This window comes from Phocoena phocoena, chromosome 19 (genome assembly GCF_963924675.1).
Source record: "Phocoena phocoena chromosome 19, mPhoPho1.1, whole genome shotgun sequence".
Taxonomy (NCBI): domain Eukaryota; kingdom Metazoa; phylum Chordata; class Mammalia; order Artiodactyla; family Phocoenidae; genus Phocoena; species Phocoena phocoena.
In genome coordinates, this window is record NC_089237.1 from 7,230,764 (window position 1) to 7,254,962 (window position 24,199).

At 55.4% G+C, this 24,199-nt stretch overlaps 2 protein-coding genes across 2 annotated transcripts in view; both read left to right on the plus strand.

Annotated features, from left to right (window-relative positions):
• LLGL2 (LLGL scribble cell polarity complex component 2) overlaps positions 1-7,048 on the plus strand; it is a 29,341-nt gene extending 22,293 nt beyond the window's left edge. Inside the window, exon 25 of the mRNA XM_065897059.1 lies at positions 6,969-7,048. Within this exon, the coding sequence (XP_065753131.1) occupies positions 6,969-7,048 (80 nt within the window). The remainder of the gene's footprint in view (positions 1-6,968) is intronic.
• A 137-nt stretch (positions 7,049-7,185) lies between these two features.
• Positions 7,186-24,199, plus strand: part of MYO15B (myosin XVB) — a 31,922-nt gene continuing 14,908 nt past the window's right edge. The window contains 23 exon segments of the mRNA XM_065897060.1: positions 7,186-9,224; positions 9,604-9,667; positions 9,897-10,006; positions 10,161-10,239; positions 10,537-10,659; positions 10,922-11,025; positions 11,150-11,213; positions 11,378-11,491; positions 11,607-11,768; positions 12,507-12,620; positions 12,734-12,792; positions 12,868-13,000; positions 14,127-14,222; positions 14,474-14,605; positions 15,362-15,487; positions 18,542-18,619; positions 18,809-18,924; positions 19,014-19,059; positions 19,197-19,321; positions 19,749-19,866; positions 20,107-20,264; positions 23,339-23,432; positions 24,098-24,154. Of these exon segments, the coding sequence (XP_065753132.1) occupies positions 7,186-9,224; positions 9,604-9,667; positions 9,897-10,006; positions 10,161-10,239; positions 10,537-10,659; positions 10,922-11,025; positions 11,150-11,213; positions 11,378-11,491; positions 11,607-11,768; positions 12,507-12,620; positions 12,734-12,792; positions 12,868-13,000; positions 14,127-14,222; positions 14,474-14,605; positions 15,362-15,487; positions 18,542-18,619; positions 18,809-18,924; positions 19,014-19,059; positions 19,197-19,321; positions 19,749-19,866; positions 20,107-20,264; positions 23,339-23,432; positions 24,098-24,154 (4,311 nt within the window).

Here is a 24,199-nt window from a genome sequence, read left to right on the forward strand (position 1 = left end):
GCCCTACCTGGAGAGGCCCGTACACTGGGCCGTGCAGGGGCTGGGGGCACCCCCAGTGCCCACCCTGCTGCTGCTCCTGGCCTTGGGAGAGGAGGGACCCCAGGCCCCTGGGGCTCTCCCTCCTCGGGCCTTGACCCTCTCGGTCCTTTTGTCAATGTTGCACAGTTTTTATCCCCGTCTCCCCGCTTTTTGTAGTGGGCTGGGTTTTAAATTATAAATGTTAACTGCCTCCGGGTGAAAAAGTTTTTAATAAACACCTTATTACCTCTTCACTGGACTGGCCCAACGACTTTACTTTTTTAATTATGCAGAGATTTTCCACGTAAATAGAAATGATCGTTAGCTGGTCCCTTGCCTTTGCCCCTGGGGTCCGTCCCCTGGACCAGGCTGGTGCTCAGGAGAATCTGTTTTTTAAGCTCTTGGAATCAGATCAAACTGTATCTGGTTGTGTCCGAACGCTAGATGCCTTCTCTCTTTGGGAATAAGTGGTAAAAGTTAACTGAATTGGGTCTGACTGCATCCCTGGGTGGGGGGCAGTGGGAGGCCCCTAGCTGCCCCTGGCTGGCCTTCCCTTGCTGTTAGGAGGGGAAGATGCACACGGTATCTCAGGCCCGATGGCTTCTTCTGGACTTCGGGGAAGGACTATGGGGTGCTGCTGAGGCGTGGGGGGCAGTTAAGGTCTTTATAAGCCCGGGGTTTGATTCTACTTGGGCTACATCTTTATTCACCTGTCTTCACTGAGCACCAGCTATATGCCAGGTGCTTGGGGTTCAGAGGTGGCCAAGACAATGTGATCCCTGCCCTCGCGGGGTCCTTACGAGTGCAGGAAGTGTTAAGACGAGGGAGATCCGGGGGCTTGTGAGAAATGTGCCGGGGGAGGTGACGTTAAGTGTGACGGGAGAGGTGACCGGGAGCTGGCTGGGCAGACTGTTCTGTGCAGAGGACTGGGGGCGGGGAGGTACAGCAGCATGAGAGGGAGTGTTCTTCTCGCCGTAGAACGAGTGAAGAGCTGAGGGTGGCTAGCAGGAAATGAGCTGAAAATGCCAGGGCCAGTCCAGGAGCCTCGTGAGGGTGAGGGCACCGCCACGGGCCGCAGGAACCCACCCTGGCCTGAGTGCGGAAAGGGCCTGTTGGAAGGACACGGATTACTCAGGGAGCAGAGGAGGAGCTGAGGCCCAGGTCCCAGGACGGACACACCGTGGTAGCATCCTCTGCACCCACCCTCCGGCCCAGCACGTCCAGCTCAAGAGTCGCTGCATTTTGGAACTTGGACCACTCGAGCATCCCTTGTTTCTCCTTAGAGGAATAGCGGGGGCTTACTGAGATGGAGCCCCAAGAGCCGCGAGGAGTGGGAGGGACAGCTCCCCAAAGGAAGAAAATGCTGTCCTGGGAAGAAGTGGAGAAAGGATGCTGGGCAGATAAAGGCAAAGCCACGGGCGTGGGGGAGGTGGGGAGAACTGCTCCCTCTGCAAGACAGTCTGGACTCCATCCTGAGACAGCGGAAGCCTTTGAAGGACGTTTTTTTTCTGCCGCGCTGCGTGGCACGTGGGATCTTAGTTCCCAGACCAGGGATCGAACCCACGCCCCCTGCAATGGAAGTGCTGGACCGCCAGGGAAGTCCCTTCTGGAGGGCTTTAAGCAGGGAAGTTCCATGAGGAGATTTATTCTTCTAAAGACTACTGTCGCTTCAGCCGCAGCTACGGCAGCCGAGTTCCACTCAGGCAAATTACTTACCTGCTCTGCATCAGTTTCTCCTGGGAAACGGGATAACAGTATTCCCTCGTGATCTGTTGCCAGGTTCCTATGAGACCTCGAGGTCAATGGGCTAATGATGGGGGAGGCCCTCTGTCAGGGTCAGGGAGAACATCTTAGAGTTTGATGCATAGGATGTCTTCTCTAACTTGGGTTGGCACTGGGGCCCTCAGTCTGTGGGTCAGAGGATCCTGCGCCAAAAGTGGGTGCCAAGGAAGGAGTGGGAACATCACACCCAGAGAGCTGGGCTCCCCACCTAGGGACACAGGTATGGTTTTGTGACTGCCAGTTTAGGGGGGCTTCCATGTCTTTTATCCAGTTGGCCTAAATTACCTCACACTAATGGACAAGCGACACGAAGTTTCCTGCCAAGAAACCAAGACTTGAAGATCACAGTAACAATGCAAACGCCGACAAATGAGAAGAAAATGGCAGAGCCAACACCTCCATGGCTTCGTGGCTGCCGCAATGATCCAGCTAATCAGCTCGAACAAGAAGTCAACAAGCACACACGCACCTGAAAATCCGGGAGGGCTCTTTGAAAATGGATTTACCCCGCCCGCATTAAGGACGAGATTTGCCTTACGTACACTACGCTTTGAAGCGTTAGCTTACGTTCGTGGTTCAAATAGTTCAGAAGAAAAGTTCTCATATTAGGAGTGTGAGACCAACCATTTTTATGGATAGGCGTGCTCTAGAAAGGGGATTGACGGAAGCTGGGCTGGCCCCGAGGGAGAAGTGGGGTGTCCAGGGAGAGGTGATGGGAGTGGTGAAACGGAGGTATTGAGAGGTTGAGTTGACCAGGATGGCTGCCAGATAGACCGGTGAGTGAGTGGGAGGAGTCACTGCCAATTCCAAAGGCCCTGGAGGGGGCTTCCCTGGTGGCGCAGTGGTTGAGAGTCCGCCTGCCGATGCAGGGGACGCGGGTTTGTGCCCCGGTCTGGGAAGATCCCACGTGCCACGGAGCGGCTGGGCCCGTGAGCCATGGCCGCCGAGCCTGCGCGTCTGGAGCCTGTGCTCCGCAACGGGAGAGGCCAGAACAGTGAGAGGCCCGCGTACCGCAAAAAAAAAAAAAAAAAAAAAACCAAAGGCCCTGGAGACGTACCACAGGCAGCCAGTCTGGAGACTTAGATCTGAGGGCCTTCGGCATCCAGCGGTGGAAGACAGTGTTCACCTACATCTGAAAGTCGGGCGGATCCAACCCTCCTCCATCACTGGCTTTGCCTGTGACCGGCTGTGTGACCTTGGATAGATGACCTCACTCCTGCGCCTTTGTTTACTTATCTCCAAAATGGGCTGTGATAATAGGGCCGACCTCAGAGGACTGAAAGGATTAAATGAGAATCTGTAACATCCCACAGCAGCTGGCTCCAAGTAAACACCCAACCAAAGGAGGTGAAAGTTACTGTGAGGTGGGTGAGGCCAGGAGAGGAGGAAATGGATCAGGAGGGAGGGAAGGAGTGTGGAGTGGAGTCAGAAGAGGGCTTGCACAGACCGGAGGAGGAGCTCACAGTCCTTGTGAGCAAAGCAGATGAAGGGATGAGTGGGAAGGAGGAGGCAAAGGGGAGAACTGGGCTTGGGGCTGGGGCCCCTCTGCCCTGCTATCAGGTTTGTCCAGGGGAGTTCCCCGGAGATTGTTGGAAATCACACAGCCAGGAAGTGGGACAGGGGAGGGACCAAGCCTGTCTGGTTCTGAAGCCAATTCTCAGCAGAAGTGTCATGGAGCAGAATAGCGGGACCCGGGCTTCCCTGGTGGCGCAGTGGTTAAGAATCCACCTGCCAATGCAGGAGACATGGGTTTGAGCCCTGGTTCGGGAAGATCCCACATGCCGTGGAGCAACTGAGCCCGTGCACCACAACTAGTGAGCCTGTGCTCTAGAGCCCGCAAGCAAAACTAGTGAGCCCACATGCCACAACTACTGAAGCCTGCGTGCCTACAGCCCATGCTCTGCACCAAGAGAAGCCACGACAATGAGAAGCCCGCGCACCGCAACGGAAAGTAGCCCCCGCTAGCCACTAGAGAAAGCCCACGTGCAGCAACGAAGACCCAATGCAGCCAATAAATAAATTAATTAATTAAAGAAAAAGAATAGCGGGACCCTTGAATTGGGTCCCCAATTTCTCACTTACTGGCTGTGTGTCTTTAAGCCACTTACCCTCTCAGAGCCGTTTCCCCATCTGTGAAATGAGACCATATCTCCTTCCTAGGGTTTTGGGGGGTTTGAATGAAATGAAGCTTGGGAAGAGAACTGAGACTCAGAGGATCAGAAGTGGCCACGCCCACGGAGCTGAGTGAGATCCGAGCTCTGTCCTGGATCAACCAGAGGGAGAGGAGGGCAGGGGAGAAGGTAGGAGATTAGAGACAGGTGTGGAGCTCTCCCTCTGCCCCCAGAGCTCACAGGACACATTGTAATGGGCTGGACAAATGGAAGTTCTGTGTGTAACTGATGGTAGCTCCTCACACATGTTCTTTTGCCAGGTCTTGGGAGCCAGACTGCCTGAGTGGGCATCCCACTTCTTTTTTATATATATATAATAATATATTTATTTTTGGCCGCGCTGTGCAGCTTGTGGGATCTTAGTTCCCCGACCAGGGATTGAACCCAGGCCCTCAGCAGTGAAAGCACAGAGTCCTAAGCACTGGCCCGCCAGGGAATTCCTGGCATTCCAGTTCTGACACTCAGCTGTGTGCCTCGGTCTCATCCATAAAATGGGAATCCTTAGAGCACCAACCTCCTAGAGTGTTTTCAAGAATTAAGTGAATTCAGGGAATTCCCTGGCGGTCCAGTGGTTAGGACTCCGTGCTTTCACTGCTGAGGGCCTGGGTTCAATCCCTGGCTGGGGAACTAAGATCCCACAGGCTGCAGGGCGTGGCCAAAAGAAAAAAAAAAAAATTAAGTGTAGTACTTAGAACGGTACCTAGCACATCATCATCGTCATCATTATTATTAGTCCAGGGCAAAACAGTGAGCTCTTTCTCTGCGTTACCTTTTAAATTATAAAACGCATACAGAATAGCACAAGTCATAGGAGTACAACCCGATAAACCTCCACCAACTGAACAGGCTCCCTTGTGACCCTTCTAGTCACTACCAACCTCCCACCCCCCACCCCAGGCACCACTCTATAAATAGCTCAGTTTGCTCTTTTCGTACTTTATGTAAATGGAATCATACAGTGACTCTATAACTCTTTCTGGCTTCTTCACTCGCCATTACGTTTGTGAAATAACCCACATGTGTTGCTGACAGTGCTGTGTAATGATCCACGGTGCGAGTACATCACCCCACTTCCTGCTTTCTGCAGGTGAAACAAGCCCTATGAGTCTCATCGCCCTTTGCCTTGGTCAGTATTGGTGGCGGGGAAGCACAGCTTACAGACTTTCACAAAGACACCAGTTTTATGAGCTACACGGTGACTGACGTTACCCATGAGCTTGTGTTCCTTTGGGACAGCTGCTTCCTTCACTAGAAGGCTGCTTCCTCGGCAAAGGCCAAGTCACTTTCAACTCCTTGCTCAGACCAGGCCTCTGGGCTGTGAGTGGCCCTCCTGGGTAACGTGAGTGCTTGCAGCTGCTCCACCCAGGTCTGAGGCTGGCTCCAGGAGATGTGCAGAGAGGTGGGTACAAGGCAGGTACAAGCCAACTGGAGAGCATACCAAGGAAAGGGCCACAATCTGGAATGTTACCTCCCCCACTCTGGTTCTGGGCGGGGCTGCTGGTGAGGAGAGGCCAGAGTGAGTGGTCAGCAGGGGCACGGAGCCCTGCGGAGCAAGTCACAGGCCCTGGCTGGAGATCTCATCTGACTCCATCTTGGGTGCCCCGGAGCCCTGGGGCCATCCAAAAAGGGCTCATGAATCCTGCCTGGGTTTAACTACAGTATAACCGTCAAGAAACAGATCCGCATCGATACGAAGAGGGGTAAAGAATGAGAAAAGACAGGTCTCAGGAAAAAAAAAAAAAGGCTGTAAGATGGAGGAAAGCTGCTTATTTTCACAGAGAAATGAATTTAAAAGACACTGAGATTTGTCACGTTTCAGAGTGGCAAAAATGTTAGGTAACACCATGCCTCAGTGCCATGTTAAAATGGGTGGTCTCCTATCTTGTTTGTGGGAGTGTAAATTGATACAGCCTCCATGGAGGAAAATTTGGAGCACTCCAAATTACAAATACACATACCCTATGGCCCAGCAATTCTACTTCTAGGAATTGATTCTGCTTGGACACAGGTGGAGTCAATGTTGTTTGTAACTGAAGCAAAAGCTGAGATGAAGGCATCCTCCGTTTCAGACATAAAAGTCTGTTAGCCTAAAGCAATTTTAAAAAGTCAGTTATTTTACCAGGAAAACAGGTTTATTCAAGAGCAGCAAAGAATTACAACACAGGATAGCGACTATGGCCAGCAACACGCAACCCTGCTAAAGCAGAGAGGAAACTTTTTTATAGAGGAGAAGGGGAAGTTGGGAAAGGCTGCTATAAACAAAAAGACCATTGGAGGAAATTGGGAATTTGAAGCACAGTGGCTTTTCATTGTCTTAGTTTGACAGTTTCTCATTGGCTGAGCTGTGCCAGGCAAGGAGAAAATCTTTTTTCCTCCAGCTGGCTGTAGTACAAAGTACATTTCTTTCCCTCGGGATCTGCATTGAGGTGGAGGGGTAAGCGTGTAAGAGCTCCCCCTTCTGGCCTCTGGACTCCATTTTAGTAAGGTTTCCCTTGATTAATTTTCACACTATCAATAAAGAATTGGTTAAACTATGGCACGTTCATTTGCTGGATTATTATGCAGTTGTTAAAAGAAAAGAAAAAGAAGATCATTATGTACTATTATGAAATCTCCAAGTTAATCTGTTAGATTGGAAAAAGCAGAGTGGAGAGCCATGAGCTAGAAAAGCTTCCACCTGTGCTCAAAGGGAAAACGAATACTTGCTTTTCTGTGCGTGGATAGCTCTTGAAGGCAATACAAGAAATGGGTAACCTGGACTTCCCTGGTGGCGCAGTGGTTAAGAATCCGCCTGCCAATGCAGGGGAGGAGGGTGGATTCCCCTAGAGACCCCAGGACGAGGAGGACGGTTCTTTTGGCACCCCCTCACGCCCTGCTGAAGAAGCGGTGAGGCGGGAGCAGAGCATGCGCCCCCTCGATTTGGCGTGGTGCCAGGCTGACCTGGCCGGCAGCAACTCCAGGCGGCACGGTTGCCCTGTCCACGGCCTTTGTCCGCAGTTGCAGCTCCTCTTTCCTGGGTGGCCTCCACTCTATTGTTGGCCGAGGAGGTCAGGGCCCGCAGCCACCTGCATTATTGATGCTCACGCATAAAGCGGGAGATGCGGGGGCGGGTAGATTGAGCCTGTAGCCGTAACCTGTGATGTGCTGCCGAGGGCACCTGCGGGCAGCCAGCTCCTAGGGAAGAGGACAGGAGGGAGACGCCGGGAAACAAACCATGGTCAGGAGCAAGGGCAAAACGCCCCAGCGGCCGGAGGGACCCGGGAGGCCGACCTCCAGGGAGCAGGAATCCGGGTCGGCCGGCGCCGACAGCGCGCCCAGCCGGGAGCGCCGACAGGGCCGCGGTAAAGCCCACGGGGCAAGACCACTCTTGGAGCCCTGCACCGCGGGGGGCCAGGAGACCCCCGGTGGCCGCAGGAAGCCCACCGTAGAGGAGAACGGCGACTGCAGACGGCCAGAGGCTGGGCCGCCACCGGAGGCTGCGGGGAGACGAGGCAGCGCTTGGCGTCGGGGATGCCGGCCTAAGGAGAACCACAAGCCTGGGGACGGCCGTGGGGGGCGCCTGGAGGAGAAGAGTCTCCTCGGAGGAGGAAGGACACGCGGGCGCGACCGCCGCAGGAGAGGAGGAAAAGGGCGGGGCCGCCAAGAGACCCGCAGCCTCAATGGGGACACGTCGGATGGAGACGGGGCCAGCTCCTGCCCGGACAGCGAAGCCCGCGAGGCCCTGGAGAGCGGCAGCCAGAGCGGTGGGGCCCCAGAGCGGCGGCCCAACTCGGAGCAAACGGACATGGGCTCGGGAAGCACCCAAACCGGTCCGGAGTCAGCGCTGGAGGCGCCGAGAGAACGCCCGAGCAGCGACGGCCTGGGCAGCGACGGCAGAGGCGGTGACAAGCCCCCCGCCGGGCCCCGGAGCCCGGAAGGATCGTCGGGGTCGAGGCCCCAGGGAGAAACCGAGGATTCCGAGACTGACACAGACTTGAGTCTGGAGGGAGCCGGGCCTGGACGGAGCCTACGGGCAGCCCCAGGAACGACAAGCGGGTCCACTGAGGCCGAAGAGGCTGACGCGGCCAGTAAAGCCGCGGCCTCCAGTCCCCTCGAGGGCAGCCGCGCGTGCGTTCCCCGGAGCTCGCGGGCTTCTCGAGATCCCAGGCGGGCCCGGGACGCGAGAAACAGTGGGGTGCAGCCTGAGGCTGAGCCGAGGGGCCCCGAGGCCGTTAGAGCCGAGGCCTCGACCGCCCGGGGTCAGCGTACCCAGGTCGGAGAGGGGGTGGGGAAGGTGCAAGAGGAGGAGGGCGTGAGCGAAGCGGGGGCTGGAGGAGAAGGGTCCAGGGACCCAGCGCCGCTGGTCGCCCTGGTGGCGCTCGGCAGGCTTCGCGCGAGGCCCCCGCCAGGGCCTGCTCCCCAGGCCGCGGGTCCCTGCCGCTCGGGCCTCAAGGACCGGCTCCTGCGGGTGGCACGGGGCCTGGGCCTCCTGCGGTGGCTGCAGCTCCGGCCGCGGGCGGGCGGGGCGCGGGCGGCGGGCGAGGGGCGGGGCCGCGGGCCGGGGCTGAGCCGCGGTCTAGTGCTGAGCCTGGCGGGCGTAGCTGGGCTGGGCGGGCGACCGAGGGCTCCCCCTGGTGGCGGCTCGAGTTCCGCGCAGGTTGCGGAAAGGCCAGCCCCCGACGACCCTTCTGAGGACGCGGACCCGACTCCAGATCCCAAGTTTGCGGTCATGTTCCCCAGGATCCACAGGGCAGGGAGGACCTCGAGCAGCCAGAACTCAGAGGAAGCGTCCGCGGACGCCCCCGCTGGGGAGGGGCACTTTTCGTCTTGTGCGGGGGCTTCAGGGGATAGTGAGGGGCGCAGGGCGAGTGGAGAAGGGGTGGCCGGGCGCCGCCACGGCTCTCTCGGCCCGACTCCCTCCGACGAGCCCCGACTCGAGAGAGGCTCCAGCAGCGAAGCGGAGCCGGAGACCTTGGGAGCCGAGGCTCCGGTGCACTGGGCACAGGGCGAGGACCCCCGGGAGGACCCTGGGTTTGGCACCGAAGCACTGCTGCCCCGACTCATCTTGGAGACCGGCCTGCGGCAGGAGAGGAGCCCGAGCCCCTGCAGGTTCCTGAGGGATCGATGGGAGCCGGAGGATGAGACGGAGGAGTCGCTGGAGAAGGACCTGGAGCTGAGCCTCGGGCCGGGCCTGGAGGCGCCGCCCTTTCCCGGCGCCGAGGACAGGAGCCTCGGGGAAGGCCTGGAAGACACCGAGGACCTGGCCCGGCTGCGGTGAGCGGGCGCGGTCCCAAACCTGCCATGCCTGGGTCACACTTACTCGTATCCCATCCTACCCCCGTTCTTTTATGAATTGTATCCTTACGTGGGATTTTGCCACACAAGGTCGTCTGGTTGGAAGGGGCAGGTGAGGGGTGAGAATCAGGTGCTCCTTCCTTCTCTAATTGGCACAAAGCTTCCCACTGGGTCAGCAGCCTGGTCCCGCTTGTAGCGCCCACGGCGCTGGTAATTTGCTTAGCAGCCGGACCCCTGTATTATGGACCAGCTCGGAGAGGGTGCATGACTTGGTGGAAGTGTCTCTGCAGCCAGTGGCAGCGCTAACCCAGGATCTTCTGCCCCCAACTCCCTGCTTCTCCACCCTGCTTCCCTACAGGCCGGTGTGCGACAGCTCCGTACTGCTGTGCCTCAAGGAGAGGTTTTACCTGGGCCGAATCTATGTACGGGAGACCCAAGAGGGGATGGTGGGCTGGGATTCCCTTAGGGATCAGAGGGCCCTCCGGGCACCCCTGGAGAGCTTTCCCCTCCATCTCTCTCCTCCCTGGGCTGGGTGCTGAACCCTCTCTGGGGTCCTGCAGAGCGGGGAGGGGCCGGGGGCATCAGAGCTCCACTCTATTTGCATCACCTGCTCCCTCCATGTTCTGATGAGAGCTTCCACTTTCCTCCCAGACCTTTGGGGGGCCCCTCCTGCTCGCTCTGAACCCCCGCCGGCCCCTGCCTCTCTTCTCACCTGAGGTCCTGGCCAGCTACCACCCTAGGAAGACCCCTAACACCACCCCGTACGTGAATTTGCCCCACCAGCCCTCTGCTCACCCCCAGCATGTCCCACTGACTGAGGTCCAGGGCATGGCAGGCACGACCTGCCTACGCCCAGGAGGCCCCAGATGCCCATCTCTGGTAACCTTCTCATCTGCTTCCACCCTCCTCCCCCAGACACATCTTTGCCATCGTGGCAGCAGCCTATAGCCTGTCTCAGAGCACTGGGCAGGGCACCTGCATCCTCTTGGGGTGAGTGGTGGCTGCCCTGCTTGGCTGAACCTTCAGGCCACACTGAAGGCCAGGAGGAAGGGGATGTGAGGTCTGCATTTGAAACTGCCTGTCTGGTCCACTGCTGGGCAACAGCTCTGGACTTCCTAAGACTGTGCCCCTTGAACGAGGCATCTTGGGGACTTTTTTCTGTTTGGTCTCTATGCCCCAGGTCTATGTTTCTGCATTTCTGGGAGTCTCCTCTAGGGCAGGTATCACTTCCAGGTGGGCATATCCCCACTTTCGGGCTCAATGGGATTGTCCTATGTGCCCCTTCCTGGAGACCCTGCCAGCCTCTCCCTCCTGCAGTGGGCACAGCGGCTCTGGGAAGACAGAAGCTTCCAGAAAGATTGTGCAGTTCCTAAGCAGCCTGGAGCAGGGGCAGACAAGGGACAGAGGATGTCAGGTGAGGGGCAGCTCGCCATTTCCCAGGGATCCAAGAGGGACCATGCTACTCCTTTGGGCCAGAAGGGTGGTCTTCAGGCCTCTGGCTTCCCCTCGGGGGCAGCCCGAGGCATTGCCTACTGCGGGGGCAGGGAGGGCTGGGGTGACTGACCCCTCCGTGGACCAACAGAGCTGCCAGGGACATAGTGTCCTCGGCCGGGATGCCTGATCGGTGGGCACCACTGCTGCTCCCAGGGGTACTTGAATGCCCCTCCCCCATCCAGCTGGACCACGTGCTGTCCGTGCGCAGCAGCTTTGGCCACGCCAAGACAGTCCTCAACGCCAACGCCAGCCGCTTTGGCCAGGTCTTAGGCCTCTGCCTGAAGCAGTGAGTGACGGGGGTCCAGGTAGGCAGGGTCACCCATGATCAGTTTCCCTTACTGGGAAGCTGAGACTGCTGCCCTTGGGTCCAGCCCACGGTGGGTCCCTCACTCAGTGTCCTGTGTCCACAGAGGGGTCATCCTGGGAGCCTCTGTGTCACATTATCTGCTTGAGACCTCGAGGGTGGTGTTTCAGGTATGACCTGGCCCGCTGCTCCCAGAGCGGGAAAGAGGGAGGGGCCGCTGTGAGCGGCTGTGGTCCCTCAGCCCCCAAGCCTGCCTTCCCCAGGACTTGTCCTTGCTCCCCTGGGGCACAGGACCAGGCCGTTGCTCCCCCTAAGCCAGTCCTTCTCCCCTGAGGCCCAGGCTGAGCGGAGCTTCCATGTTTTTTATGAGCTGCTGGCGGGGCTGGACCCCATGGAACGGGAACGGCTCTCCCTACAGGGGCCGGAGACCTACTACTACCTCAACCAGGTGGGGGAAGGCCCCCTCGGTGCTGGACAACGGGGCCTGCCCAGGGGAGGGTCTGAGGAGAGGGAAGCTGTGGGTGGCCAGACTCCTCACCCCTCACCCCTGCTGTGCTCTGCAGGGCCGGGCCTGCAGGCTCCGGGGCAAGGAGGATGCCCAGGACTTCACAGGACTGGTGAAGGCCCTGCAGGTGCTGGGCTTGTGCACCGAGGAGTTGACTGCCGTCTGGGCTGTGCTGGCCTCTGTCCTGCAGCTGGGCAACATCTGCTTCTCCTCTTCAGAGGTGAGCTCCCTCTGAGACACTGGATTGGTGGTGGCTTGTTTGCATCATAACGAGGGCAGAAATAACAATGCCAAACACTTGTGTGTAGGAGACAGTAAGGCCCCGGGCCACCATCAGGGCCTCACCACTGCCCCAGGAAGCAGATGAACTCCCATCGTACAGATGAGAAAACTGAAACCAGGGTCTTCTGCATCTATACCGATCCTGTCCCACTAAACTGCCACCCTAAGGAGGATGCTTGGCATTAATCGAGCAGCTATTATGTACCTGGCACTGTGTAGATCACTCTACATATATTTTCTTTTCTTTTTTTTTTTTTCTTTTGGCCACACCGCGCAGCTTGCGGGATCTTAGTTCCCTGACCAGGGATTGAACCCGGGCCCCCGGCGGTGAATGTGCCGAGTCCTATAACCGCTGGACCGCTGAGGAATTCCCTGCATATATTTTCTAATTCATTGCTCCTGAGAACACCATAACATAAAAATTGTTGTTTCGCCTTTAACAATAAGACAGTGGAGACTCGGAGAAGGAAAGAGACTTGTCAGGGCCGCCAGTTAGTGGAGAGGTAAAGTCAGGATTCACGCTCAGGCCCTCAGACTCCGGAGCCAGCTCCTACCTGCCCAGATCTACCTTTGGGTAACAGGGCACCTTGCCAGGCAAAGCAAGGCCCTGCCCCTGCCCCATGGGAAGCAGCCAGTCCACAAGCAGAGCTCTCCCTGCCCCCTCCCGCCTGTCCAGAGGGAGTCACAGGAGGTGGCTGCCGTGTCCAGCTGGGCTGAGATCCACACAGCAGCCCGGTTGCTGCGGGTGCCGCCCGAGCGCCTGGAGGGGGCTGTCACCAGGAGGGTCATGGTGAGCTCGGGGGTCCTGGGGAGGCGGGGGCCTGACCAGTCCACCCGAAGGCTTGGGGAGCACTAGTGTGGACCTTGGGCCTGACGTACCACATGCACATCCTCTGCCCTCAGGAGACGCCCTATGGCCGGGTCTCGAGATCCCAGCCCGTGGAAAGTGCCATCAATGCCAGGTGGCCCTGGGGACAGGAGAGAGCTGTGAGCAGGCCTGGCCCCTGCTGCACGAGGCTCACTCCCCATGCCCACAGGGACGCCCTGGCCAAGGCCCTGTACTCGCGGCTCTTCACCTGGCTTCTGAGGAGAACCAATGTGCGGCTGGCACCCCCCGGGGAGGGAGGCAGCGTGGTCACTGTCACTGTCGTCGATGTCTACGGCTTTGAGGTCACCCCTGGGGGCGGGGCCCAGGACGGGGTGCCCACCTCATCCTGGTTATTTCTGGGGAGCCCAGCAGCTTCCCTTTGTGGGGGCACTCGTGCGCTGCTGGGCTTTCTGACCATAAGATGGTCCACGAGACAGCTGCGTGCTCCATAGGTACAGCCATCTGCCCTGTCCAGCCCTGACGTCGGCTCTGGAGAGTTCTGCCTGCTTGGCCTTGAGTCTCACGGGAGCCCTTAAGACAATGAAAGACCCTCGGATGGGTCAGCCTCGCCTGCTGTGTACCCAGAGGAGAGGGAAGAGAGGGAATCCCCCAAATCACACTGAGTTTTTCATAAGCTCTTCACCCCTTTCCAGAACATCCTGTTTCCTCAAGGCAGGGAGGAGGGGCGAGAGCAAGGGGAGGTGGCCCCCACCTCAGTCCTTGGATGGGCACTGTGCCCAGTCCTCTGCTCTCTCCTCCTCTCCAGTGTGCCCTTGGTGACTATCCGCTCTCTGAGGAGGGGATGACCGTTGCCTGTGTGTGCGTGTGTGTGTGTGTGTGTGTGTGTGTGTGTGTGCGCATGTACGCACATGCGTGCTCTTGTGTGTATTTTAGAACATGTCAAAACTGTGCAAAGCTACACGAAGCGGGGGCTCTGCTGGGCTTACTAGGAAAGTGCTGAGGGGCACAGAGGAAGGAGCCTGTAATTCCAACAGAAGGGATGCTGGAAGGCTTCTTGGAGGCGGCAGCCTGGAGCTCTGCTTACGAGGATGTGGCATTCTGAGAGCCAGCGAGTTAGGCTGTAGCAAGAGGTGTCTTCTAGACCACAGGATGGCTATGATCAGAGGCCCGAAGGCTCACAGCGGTGCTAAGGCAGAAGGCAGGGGTGTGGGTTGTTGGAGGGAGGAAGCATGATCGAGGCTGGGACCGGGCTGAGGCGGCCTGCATGCTGTGTCAGGATCTTTGGTCTTGTCCCTGGAGGAGGAAGCATCAGCCCTAGTGCACCACTCCCGCCTAGTGCTGGGGAGAATGGGGGCAGCTGTGGGAGGGGGATGAAGGGAACCAGGCCTGTGTGCTAGACCCCCGACCAGCTGCCCTGTGCCCCCACCTCGTGTGGGTGCCCACCTCACTGCCCACGCGCCCCCCCAGGCACTGCAGGTCAACGGCCTGGAGCAGCTGTGCAACAATCTCGCCAGCGAGCGCCTGCAGCTCTTCTCTAGCCAGATGCTTCTGGCCCAGGAGGAGGTATGGGGAGCTGGGCATGGAGGTGGCAGGGGGACACCCAGCTGTTTCCCAGAACAGAGGCCATCCCTGGTAAAGAGAAGGCACTACACTGAGAGCTCTGCCCCAAAGCCCCCTTGCTATGGGCCGCCTCAGTCCTTCTGAGGCTCAGTTTACTCATCTGTAAAGTGGGAGGGCCATCCTTGCTCTGGCGCAGATGAGGTCCCCCCATGAACATGGGTGGTCTCTGTAAACTAAATGCTGGCTGTTCCCAGGAGGAGTGTCGGAGGGAGTTGTTGCCCTGGGTGCCCATCCCCCAGCCTCCACAGGAGTCCTGCCTGGATCTCCTGGTAGACCAGCCCCACAGCCTCCTGAGTATCCTGGATGCCCAGACATGGCTGTCCCAGGTGAGCCCTCAGTGTCGGGGACAAGGAGTGGGGGCCCTGGTGGCCAGGCCAGAGCCAGCAGGAACTCCCAGGGTAACAATAAAGAGCTGAGGTCCTGGGACCCTGCCCACAGGCCCTCAGCGCAGCTTGGGAAAGCAGTGGCCAGACTGGCTTCACATCCTGTCTCTGGGTGATCCTGAGTGAGATTCCCGACTTCTCCAAGAGTCCTCCTGCAGAAGGGGGAAAATTGTGCCTGAGGGGCAGGGTGGTGGGGACTGTGCAGGCCCCATGAGGGGCTTGTGAGGGTTTCCCCAAGTATCTGTTGTTATAAGTTCCTCAGCACTATAAAATAATCTCTTACCGGATGGCTTTTTAAAAGTATCTTTGAAAGACTTGTTCAGAAACACATGTAACTGTGAGACCAGACTCCCAGGAGTGATTGCTAAATCTGCCTTAAAGTTCCCCTAGCCCCATTTCTTTTAAATGATTTCATCAAGGGTCCCCTAAGCCGCCAAATCTTATTGACTGAGGTATACAAGGCTACTGTGTTTTTTCTCAAATGGGAACCAATTGTTCAAAATAGTCCCTGGGATAGAAGCTGTGCCCTTTATAAGGACTCAGATGTGGAGTGACTCTTCCTGAAAAAGAAGTTTGGGGACCAAAACCAAAGCTCACCTTCTGTTCAGTGCATGTGGTTTTCGGGGACACGGGAGGGAAGCACAGTCCCAGCAGGGGAATGGCACCTGCAAAGGCCTGAGAAGCTCTTCCTCTCCTCAGGCCACGGACCACACCTTCCTGCAGAAGTGCCACTACCACCACGGCGACCACCCGCATTACACCAAGCCCCAGCTGCCCCTTCCCATCTTCACCGTGCGGCATTACGCTGGGACCGTCACCTACCAGGTATCAGGGTGAATCAGTGAGGGCAATGTGACCCTGGGGAGTCACCTGACGGGTGAGAGGGGTAGGTGTGGGGAGGCCCCTTCCAAGGCTTGGCCATCTGTCCCCACCTGGCCCCTTGGCCTCACCTAGTGCATGACTTACTGAGTTCTGGGTGGGCATTATGGGGTGGGGAGGGTCAAGGCCTTGGGACCCTCCAGTCCAAGAGGGGCAGAGTGTATGCATGGGACCTGGCTCTGATAACCTCAGGCAGTCTACTTCTCCTTCTGAGCCTCCATTTCCTCATCTGTAAAAGGGGAATGGGAGTCCAGCCTATAGCATTGTCCTGAGGATTAATGCAATTACATGGAAATGGCGGGTCAGGTGCCTGGCAGATACTAGATGCTCACTGAAGGGATTCTCCTCTCCCCTTTATGAGTTTCATGACTACTGCACACCTACCCAGGAGGAGAGCTGCTGAGGGGAGGGGGCCTGGTTTAAAGGCTAGGACCAGGTGACTGGTTTGAGGTGGGGCAAGTCAGGTAAGGCTTCCTGGAGGAGGTGACATGCTCTGGTTGTAGAAGAAAACATACAAACTACACAGGAGTTATCCACACGTGAAACACAAGGAGTATATGTCAATTATACCTCAAAAAAAATCACATCTAAAAGAAAAAAAGGAAGAAACAGAAGGAGATTGACTAAAGAAAACTATAAAATTGTATTGAAGGTCACAAAAGAAGACTTAAAAATGGAGGGAAAAGCCACATTCCTGTTGGGGAGCCCTATAATGTTCACTCTTTCCCAGTTAATCTAGAAAAGTCATGTAATTCCAGACAATACTCCAATGGGGCTTTTATGAGAGAAGGAGAGGTGGATTTTAACAAAATTATTCTGAAGTATTATATGGAAAATAAATGCATAAGAATAGCTAATAAGATATAAAAAGCAAATGATTATGGAGGAATTTGCTCTATCAGGTATTAAAACATATTTTAAAGCTCTAGCAATTAAAAGAGTATGGTATTGATAAGGAGCAGACCCATCAATGAGACAGAAGTGAAAACCCAATAAACAGACCCAAAAGTGTAACAAAGAACTGGGTATGTGACAAAGGCGGCCTTTAAAAAAATGTGGTAAAGTATACACAACATAAAATTTCCCATTCTAACCATTTTTAAGTGTACATTTCAGTGTCTTTACATTCAAAATGTCGTGTAACCATCACTGCTATCCATTTCCAGTACGTTTTCATTATCCCAAACAGAAACAACTTACCCATTAAACCTTAAGCTGCAATTCCCCCTTCCTCAGACTCTGGCAATATCTAATCTACTTTCTGTATCTATAAATTTGCCTATTCTTATGTAAGTGGAATCATAACACACACACACACAAAATCCTTATGTGTCTGACTCATTGCATTAAGCATAATGCTTCCAAGGTTCATCCATGTTGTAGCCTGTGTCAGAATTTCCTTCCTTTTTATGGCTGAATAATATTCCGTTGTATGTATAGACCACATTTTGTTTATCCATTCATCTGCTGATGGACATGAATTGTTTCCACCTTTTTGGCTATTGTGAATAATGCTGCTGTGAACATGGGTGTACAAGTAACTGTTTGAGTCGCCGCTTTCAATTCTTTTGGGTATCTGCCTAAGAGTAGGTTTGCTGGGTCATATGGTAATGCTATGTTTACCTTTTTGACGAGCCACCAAACTATTCCTCAGTGATTGCACCATTTTATAGTCCCACCAGCAATGTATTGGGGGTTCCAGTTTTTCTACATCCTTGCAAATACTTGTTATTTTCCATTTTTGAAAATTATAGTCATCCTAGTGGGTGTGAAGTGGTATCTCATTGGGTTTTTTTTTTTTTTTTTTTTGCGATATGCGGGCCTCTCACTGTTGTGGCCTCTCCCGTTGCGGAGCACAGGCTCCGGACGCGCAGGCTCAGCGGCCATGGCTCACGGGCCCAGCCGCTCCGCGGCATGTGGGATCCTCCCGGACCGGGGCACGAACCGGTGTCCCCTGCATCGGCAGGCGGACTCTCAACCACTGCGCCACCAGGGAAGCCCTGGGTTTTTTTTTCATTGTGGTTTTGATTTGCATTTCTCTAATGACTAACGATGTCAAGCATCTTTTCATGTGCTTCTTGGCCATTTGTGTATCTTCTTTGGAGAAATATCTATTCAAGTCCTTTGCCCATTTTTGAATTGAGTTGGTTTGGGGTTTATTTATTTATTTTCGGCTGCCTTGGGTCTTCGTTGCCACACGCAGGCTTTCTCTAGTTGCAGCGAGCAGGGGGCTACTCTTCATGGCGGTGCACGGCCTTCTCATTGTGGTGGCTTCTCTTGTTGCGGAGCACGGGCTCTAGGTGTGTGGGCTTCAGTAGTTGTGGCATGTGGGCTCAGTAGTTGTGGTGCATGGGCTTAGTTGCTACGCGGCATGTGGGGTCTTCCTGGATCAGGGATCGAACCAGTGCCCCCTGCATTGGCAGGCGGATCCTTAACCACTGTGCCACCAGGGAAGTCCTGAATTGAGTTGTTTTATTTTTTTGTTGTTGTTAAGTTGTGGGAGTTCTTTACATAATCTGCATATTAACCCACTATATGTGATATTTTCTCCCATTTTGTAGGCTGTCTTTTCACCCTCTTAGTACTGTATTTTGATACACAAAAGTTTTTCATTTTAATGAAATCCAGTTTATCTATTTTTCCTTTGTTGCCTGTGCTTTTAGTGTCATATTCAGGAAATCATTGCCAAGTCCAATGTCATGAAGCTTTCTCCCTTTGTTTTCTTCTAAGAGTTTTATAGTTTCAGGTCTTACATCTGGGTCTTTGATCCATTCATTTTGAGTTAATTTTGGTACGTGGTGTGAGATGAGTCCAACTTCAAAGGGGGCCTTTATAAAACATTTTTTTTTAATGAAGTGTAGTTGATTTACAGTGTTGTGTCAAAGGTGGCCTTATAACTCAGAGGGGAGAGGCTGGATTATTTTGCAAAGGGACTGACTTCCACACCCAGCCTTCTCTCCTTGGCTTCCCCTCCCCCCACCCCCACATTATCTCTTGCAGGTTCACAAGTTTTTAAACAGAAACCAGGATCATCTTGACCCTGCTGTGGTGGAAATGCTTGCCCAGAGCCAGCTCCAGGTGCCCCTGCCGGCCGCCCTGTCCCCCCATTCTGCCCTCTCCACCCTGACAGCCTTGCCCAAGGAGCTGGTCTTCAAGCCCCTGGCAACCTGAACCTTTGGCCGGCCCATCCTGGCTCCCTGGGGGTCGGGGTGAGGGGCAGGCTGGACAGGCCCAGGTGAGCTGGCTTGGCCCCCTCTCACCCCACAGCTGGTGGGTAGCCTGTTCCAGGAAGCAGAGCCCGAGTCTGGGGACGGACCAGGCAAACCCACGCTGACCTCTCGCTTCCAGCATTCCCTGGGGGACCTCCTAGCCCGGCTGGGCAGGTGAGAATAGGGCCCCCCACACTCAACCCCAGGGAGTTTGAATGGAGGGGCCAGTCTGTGCTCAAGTGACCGCCCCTTCCACCCACCAGGAGCCATGTCCATTTCATCCAGTGCCTCAACCCCAACCCGGGAAAGGTGAGCTCTCCCAACACCTGGCGCCAGAGCCCTCCCACCCCTGCCTGCCCCCTCAGCCCTCCTCGGCCCTGCCCCACCTTCCCCACAGCTCTGAGCCCCTCAGTTCAGCTCTCCTTGGCTCTGCCCCGTGGCCACAGCTTCCGGGCCTCTTTGATGTGGGTCACGTGGCAGAGCAACTGCGCCAGGCGGGCATCCTGGAGGCCGTGTGTACCCGCAGCGCCAACTTCCCCGTTCGCGTGCCTTTCCAGGCCTTCCTGGCCAGGTAGGGGCCCAGGATGCGGGCAGCCCCGGGGCGCAGGCACCTCAGGGCCAGGGCTCACTAGGAAGGCCCCCTGGAGTGGCTCGCGGACCTGGGGCTTTTTCGGGAGCGGGGGATGGACACACCTTCCCAGGGACCCTGGGCCTGACGTCCAACCCGCCCTCCTTCCTTTCTCTCTGTCTCTCCTTCTCTCCCGCCATCTGCGTCTCCTTTCACTGTTCGTCATCCGCACACCTCTCCACAGCTCTGTGCATTGTCCTCTCAGCAAAACTCTCCTTAGTGCCTGGCACATAGTAGGTGCTTTCCAAATCATTGTTGAATTGCTTATAGACTGAATAGACCCCGAGGGATTCAGGGGTCAAATGAGCGTGGAGGGAGGTCCCCGCTGTGCTTGTTCCGACCTCCGCAAGGTTCTCTGTCCTTGGGGCAGGTTCCGGGCCCTGGGGACAGAGGGACAGGAAGAGCTCTCTGACCGGGAAAGATGTGGCGCCATCCTGAACCAGGTGTTTGGGGCTGAGTCGCCCCTCTGTCACCTGGGAGCCACCCAGGTGGGTGGTGTGTATGAGCAGGGAAGCAGCAGGTATGGCTGGAAAGTGGGAGGAACATTTTGGGACCAACTCATGATTTGGTGGTCCTTCTGGGTGGTAGGGAGATGGAGTGGGCCAGGTGTCCCGGGCACCCCAGTAGAATCAATAGTTTGGCAGAAAGGAGGAGGCTGAGGCCTCGGGAGAAGGGCAGGGTGGTCTCCAGCCACCTGGTCTGCCCCCAGCCCAAACCTCTGCCCCCAGGTGCTACTGCGGGAGCTGGGCTGGCAGCAGCTGGAGCGGCACCGGGCCCAGCAGCGCGCCCAGGCCCTGCTCACCCTGCACCGAGGCCTCTGCACCAGCCTCTCCTGTCAACGCCTTCGCCTCCTACCACGGATTCGTGTGCGTGGGCTCCAGGCCAGGTGTGCAGAGTGGGGTGAGACTGTAGGCCTCCTCACGGTGGTGGGGCAGGGTCGGGGGGGCGTAGGGCCTCAAGGCTAGTCTGCCTTCTTCCCATCAGCACCGGACTCTCCTTGCTGGCATCCCCACCATGCCGTCTCTGCTTGAATACCCCCAGCCACGAGAAGCTCATTACCTGTTAGGCCAGTCAAACCTGCGGTCTTGACTCCTTGACTGTTCTTTTTTCTAGTCTGTTCTCCACTCTGCAGCAAGAATACTCTTTTAAAAGCGTGAATCAGGTTGTGTGAGGCCCTGCCTACTTCTCCAGCCTCGATGTAGACAGGAATTTTACACTCCAGGCTCTTTGGGCTTCGTGGTCCTACGATGCTCCCCTCACCCTTCTCGCCTCATTAGCTCCATCCCCACTCACCCTTCACTGCCCGTCTTCACTCATCCATCCAACAGCTGTTGGTTGACCATCTTCTCCATCTACCCTGGGCCAGGTGCTGGCAACACAGGGAGGAAGGTGCCAGCATCTTCACACAGGCACAGAGATGGTGCCTTCCAGGCTAGCTGGGGAGTCAGATGCAGACAGTAAACCAGCTTCCAGTTGCCCCAAAGGGGATTGTTTAAGGACTGAGAACAAAATGAAGGCAGTACCATGGACACCAGGGAAGCCTCGGAGAAGGGGGCACCCGTCACCACTATATGTTTCCAAAACGTTTTCATCACCAGCGGGAACTCTATACCCATTCAGCAATGATGCCTCACTGTCCCTTCCCTCCCGCCCCTGGTAACCTCCAGTTTGCTTTCCATTGCTGTGAATTTGCCTATTCTAGATATGCCGTCTAAGTTGACTCCTAGAAATTCCTTTTACATTACTGCACTAACCATAGCGTTTTCAGGGTTCGTCCCTGTCGTAACATGTGTCAGAACTTCATGTCTTTTTTATGGCTGAAAATTGTTCCATTGTGTGGATGGACCGCATTTTGTTTATCCACTTATCTGTCAGTGGGTTGTTTCTACCTTTTGGCTTATTGTGAATAAGGCTGCTATCAACACAAGTGTACAAGTAACTGTTTAAGTTTCTGCTTTTGGTTCTTTTGGGTCTCTATCTGGGAGTGGAAATCCTGAGTTATACGGTAACTCTGTCTTTACCTTTTTGAGGAATTGCCAAACTGTTTTCCACAGCGGCTGCACCATTTTATATTCCTACCAGCAATGTGTGAAGGTTCCAATTTCTCTGCATCTTTGCCAATACTTGTTATTTTCTGCTTTTTAAATGATAGCCATCCTAGTGGGTGTGAGGTGGTATCTCATTGTGGTTTTGATTTGCATTTCTTTAATGACTAATGATGTTGAGCATCTTTTCATGTACTTCTTGGCCATTTGTGTATCTCTTTGGGGAAATATCCAAGTCCTCTGCCTGCTTTTTTTTTTCTTTGGGAATTTATTTATTTATTTATTTTTGGCTGTGTCGAGTCTTCGTTGCTGTGCGTGGGCTTTCTCTAGTTGCAGTGAGCAGGGGCTGCTCTTCGTTGCAGTGCGCGGGCTTCTCATTGCGGTGGCTTCTCTTGTTGCGGAGCACGGGCTCTAGGTGCGCGGGCTTCAGTAGTTGTGGCACACGGGTTCAGTAGTTGTGGCTTGTGGTCTCAGTAGTTGTGGCTTGTGGGCTCTAGAGCACAGGCTCAGTAGTTGTGGTGCACAGGCTTAGTTGCTCCGCAGCATGTGGGATCTTCCCGGACCAGGGCTCGAACCCTTGTCCCTTGCATTGGCAGGTGGATTCCCAACCACTGCGTCACCAGAAAGTGTCCTTTTATGTACAAAAGCTATAGATTTATTTATGTTTTTATTGAAGTATAGTGATTTACGATGTTTCAGGTGTACAGCAAAATGATTCAGTTACAAATATATACATACATACATAATACATATATATACGCTTTTTCAGATTTTTTTCCATTATAGGTAATTACAAGATATTAAATATAGTTCCCTGTGCTATACAGTAGATCCTTGTTGTTTATCTATGTTATGTCTAGTAGTATATATAGATTTATTTTTAAATATTTATCATGCTCAGGGCTCCTTCATTGAGGAGTCTGGTCTTTCTTATATCTGGAAAATTCTCAAAGATATTGTCTTTTCCGGGATCTCCTGTTAGACTTCCAGTGAATGTTATTTTTTCATTTTTTAGAAGTTCTGCTTCTTAAATAATAATATGCCAGACTCTATTCATTTCATCTTATTGTGGGGCAGGCATTACAATACTTCTCAATTTAGAGATGATGAAAATAAAATACAGAGGTAAAGTAGGGAATTCCCTGGCGGTCCAGTGGTTAGGACTCAGCGCTTTCTTTCTTTCTTTCTTTCTTTTTTTTTTTTTTTTAAATAAATTTATTTATTTATTTATTTTTGGCTGCGTTGGGTCTTTCTTGCTGCGTGCGGGCTTTCTCTAGCTGCGGCGAGCGGGGGCTACTCTTCCTTGTGGTGCGCGGGCTTCTCATTACGGTGGCTTCTCTTGTCACGGAGCACGGGCTCCAGGCGCACGGGCTTCAGTAGTTGTGGCACGTGGGCTCTAGAGCGCAGGCTCAGCAGTTGTGGCGCACGGGCTTAGTTGCTCTGCGGCATGTGGGATCTTCCCGGACTAGGGCTCGAACCTGTGTCCCCCACATTGGCAGGCGGATTCTTGACCACTGCGCCACTAGGGAAGTCCAGGACTCGGCGCTTTCACTGCCAGGGCCGGTTTTGATCCCTGGTCGGGGAACTCAGATTCCACATGCCACGCGGCGTGGCCAAAAAACAAAAGCAGATAAACCCCAGAGAGGGAAAGTAACTTATCCAAGACCGCAGTGACTGAGCGGTGGGGGGACGAGCCTGGATGGTCGGCTCCAGAGTCCCAGATCTGGATCCTTGGACACAGCAGCATCTCAGTTTACCTGCTGGTCTTTCGAAGTGTCGCGTCCTTTCCCTGTTGCTTCCCTTCGGCAGCCGGGGGCTTCACTGGGGTCCGATTTTACATTCATGTCTTGGCTTGGAGGATTCAGGTATCGGCTGTGAGTTTGGACTCCTCACCAACCCCCTTCCCGGCCTCCAGGAAGTGGTACCTCCGGCGGCGGGCAGCTCTGGGGCAGCTGAACACCATCCTGCTGGCGGGCCGGCGCCTGCTCTGGAGACAGCGGAGAGGGCAGGTGAAGCACATGGATGGGTCCTGCCCAGGGCAGCTCAGGGGAGAAGCCAGGCAGCCTTGCCGGCCACATTGGCCAAATCCCGACAGTGTCCACCCTCCAAGTGTAGCCGCACGAGGACCGAGGCCTCGGAGACCATTGCTGGTGGAGCTCCTTCCGTCCCCCTCTGCCTGGCCAGGGTAGCCTAGGGCCTCCAGGAGGCTGTCGCCTTCCTTCATGCCTGCCCACTGCCAGGGCCTGACTCTCCCCTGCTGGCTGGGGGTGCCTCCCATCCCCTCCAGGCCTCCCTTGGACTGTTCCCCTCTTGCCCTGTGACTCCAACCTGAGGGCCATAAAACAGCTCAAAGGTCAATGCCTACGTACTGCCCCACTCTCTGGCCCCTCCCTGGCTGGACTTTGTCACTTGGGACCATTCCTTCCCTTCTTCCCTCCTCTTCCCGGTGCCCTGGCAGACGGGCAGAGACAGCCACAGCGCTGAGGCTAGTGAGGGCTCTGGAGGGCTGGGGGCAGACAGCTGGCCCCCTGGGTCTGCACCCTTCCTCCACTGGTGTGGGGTCCTCCTGGGAGGAGGAGGGGGCAGCTGCACTGCTGAGCGGGGGAGGGGCCCCTAGGGAGCTCCTGGTGGCACCTCACGGGGGCATCGTCTCCTCCTGCATCTCCCCCAACAGCTTGGGCATCGGTGCAGCTGGCACAGCGTCGGGGCCTCCAAGAAGGGGCCAAGCATGGTAGGTGGCCTGGAGGCTGGAGGGTGTCTGCCGGCTTGTGGGCCT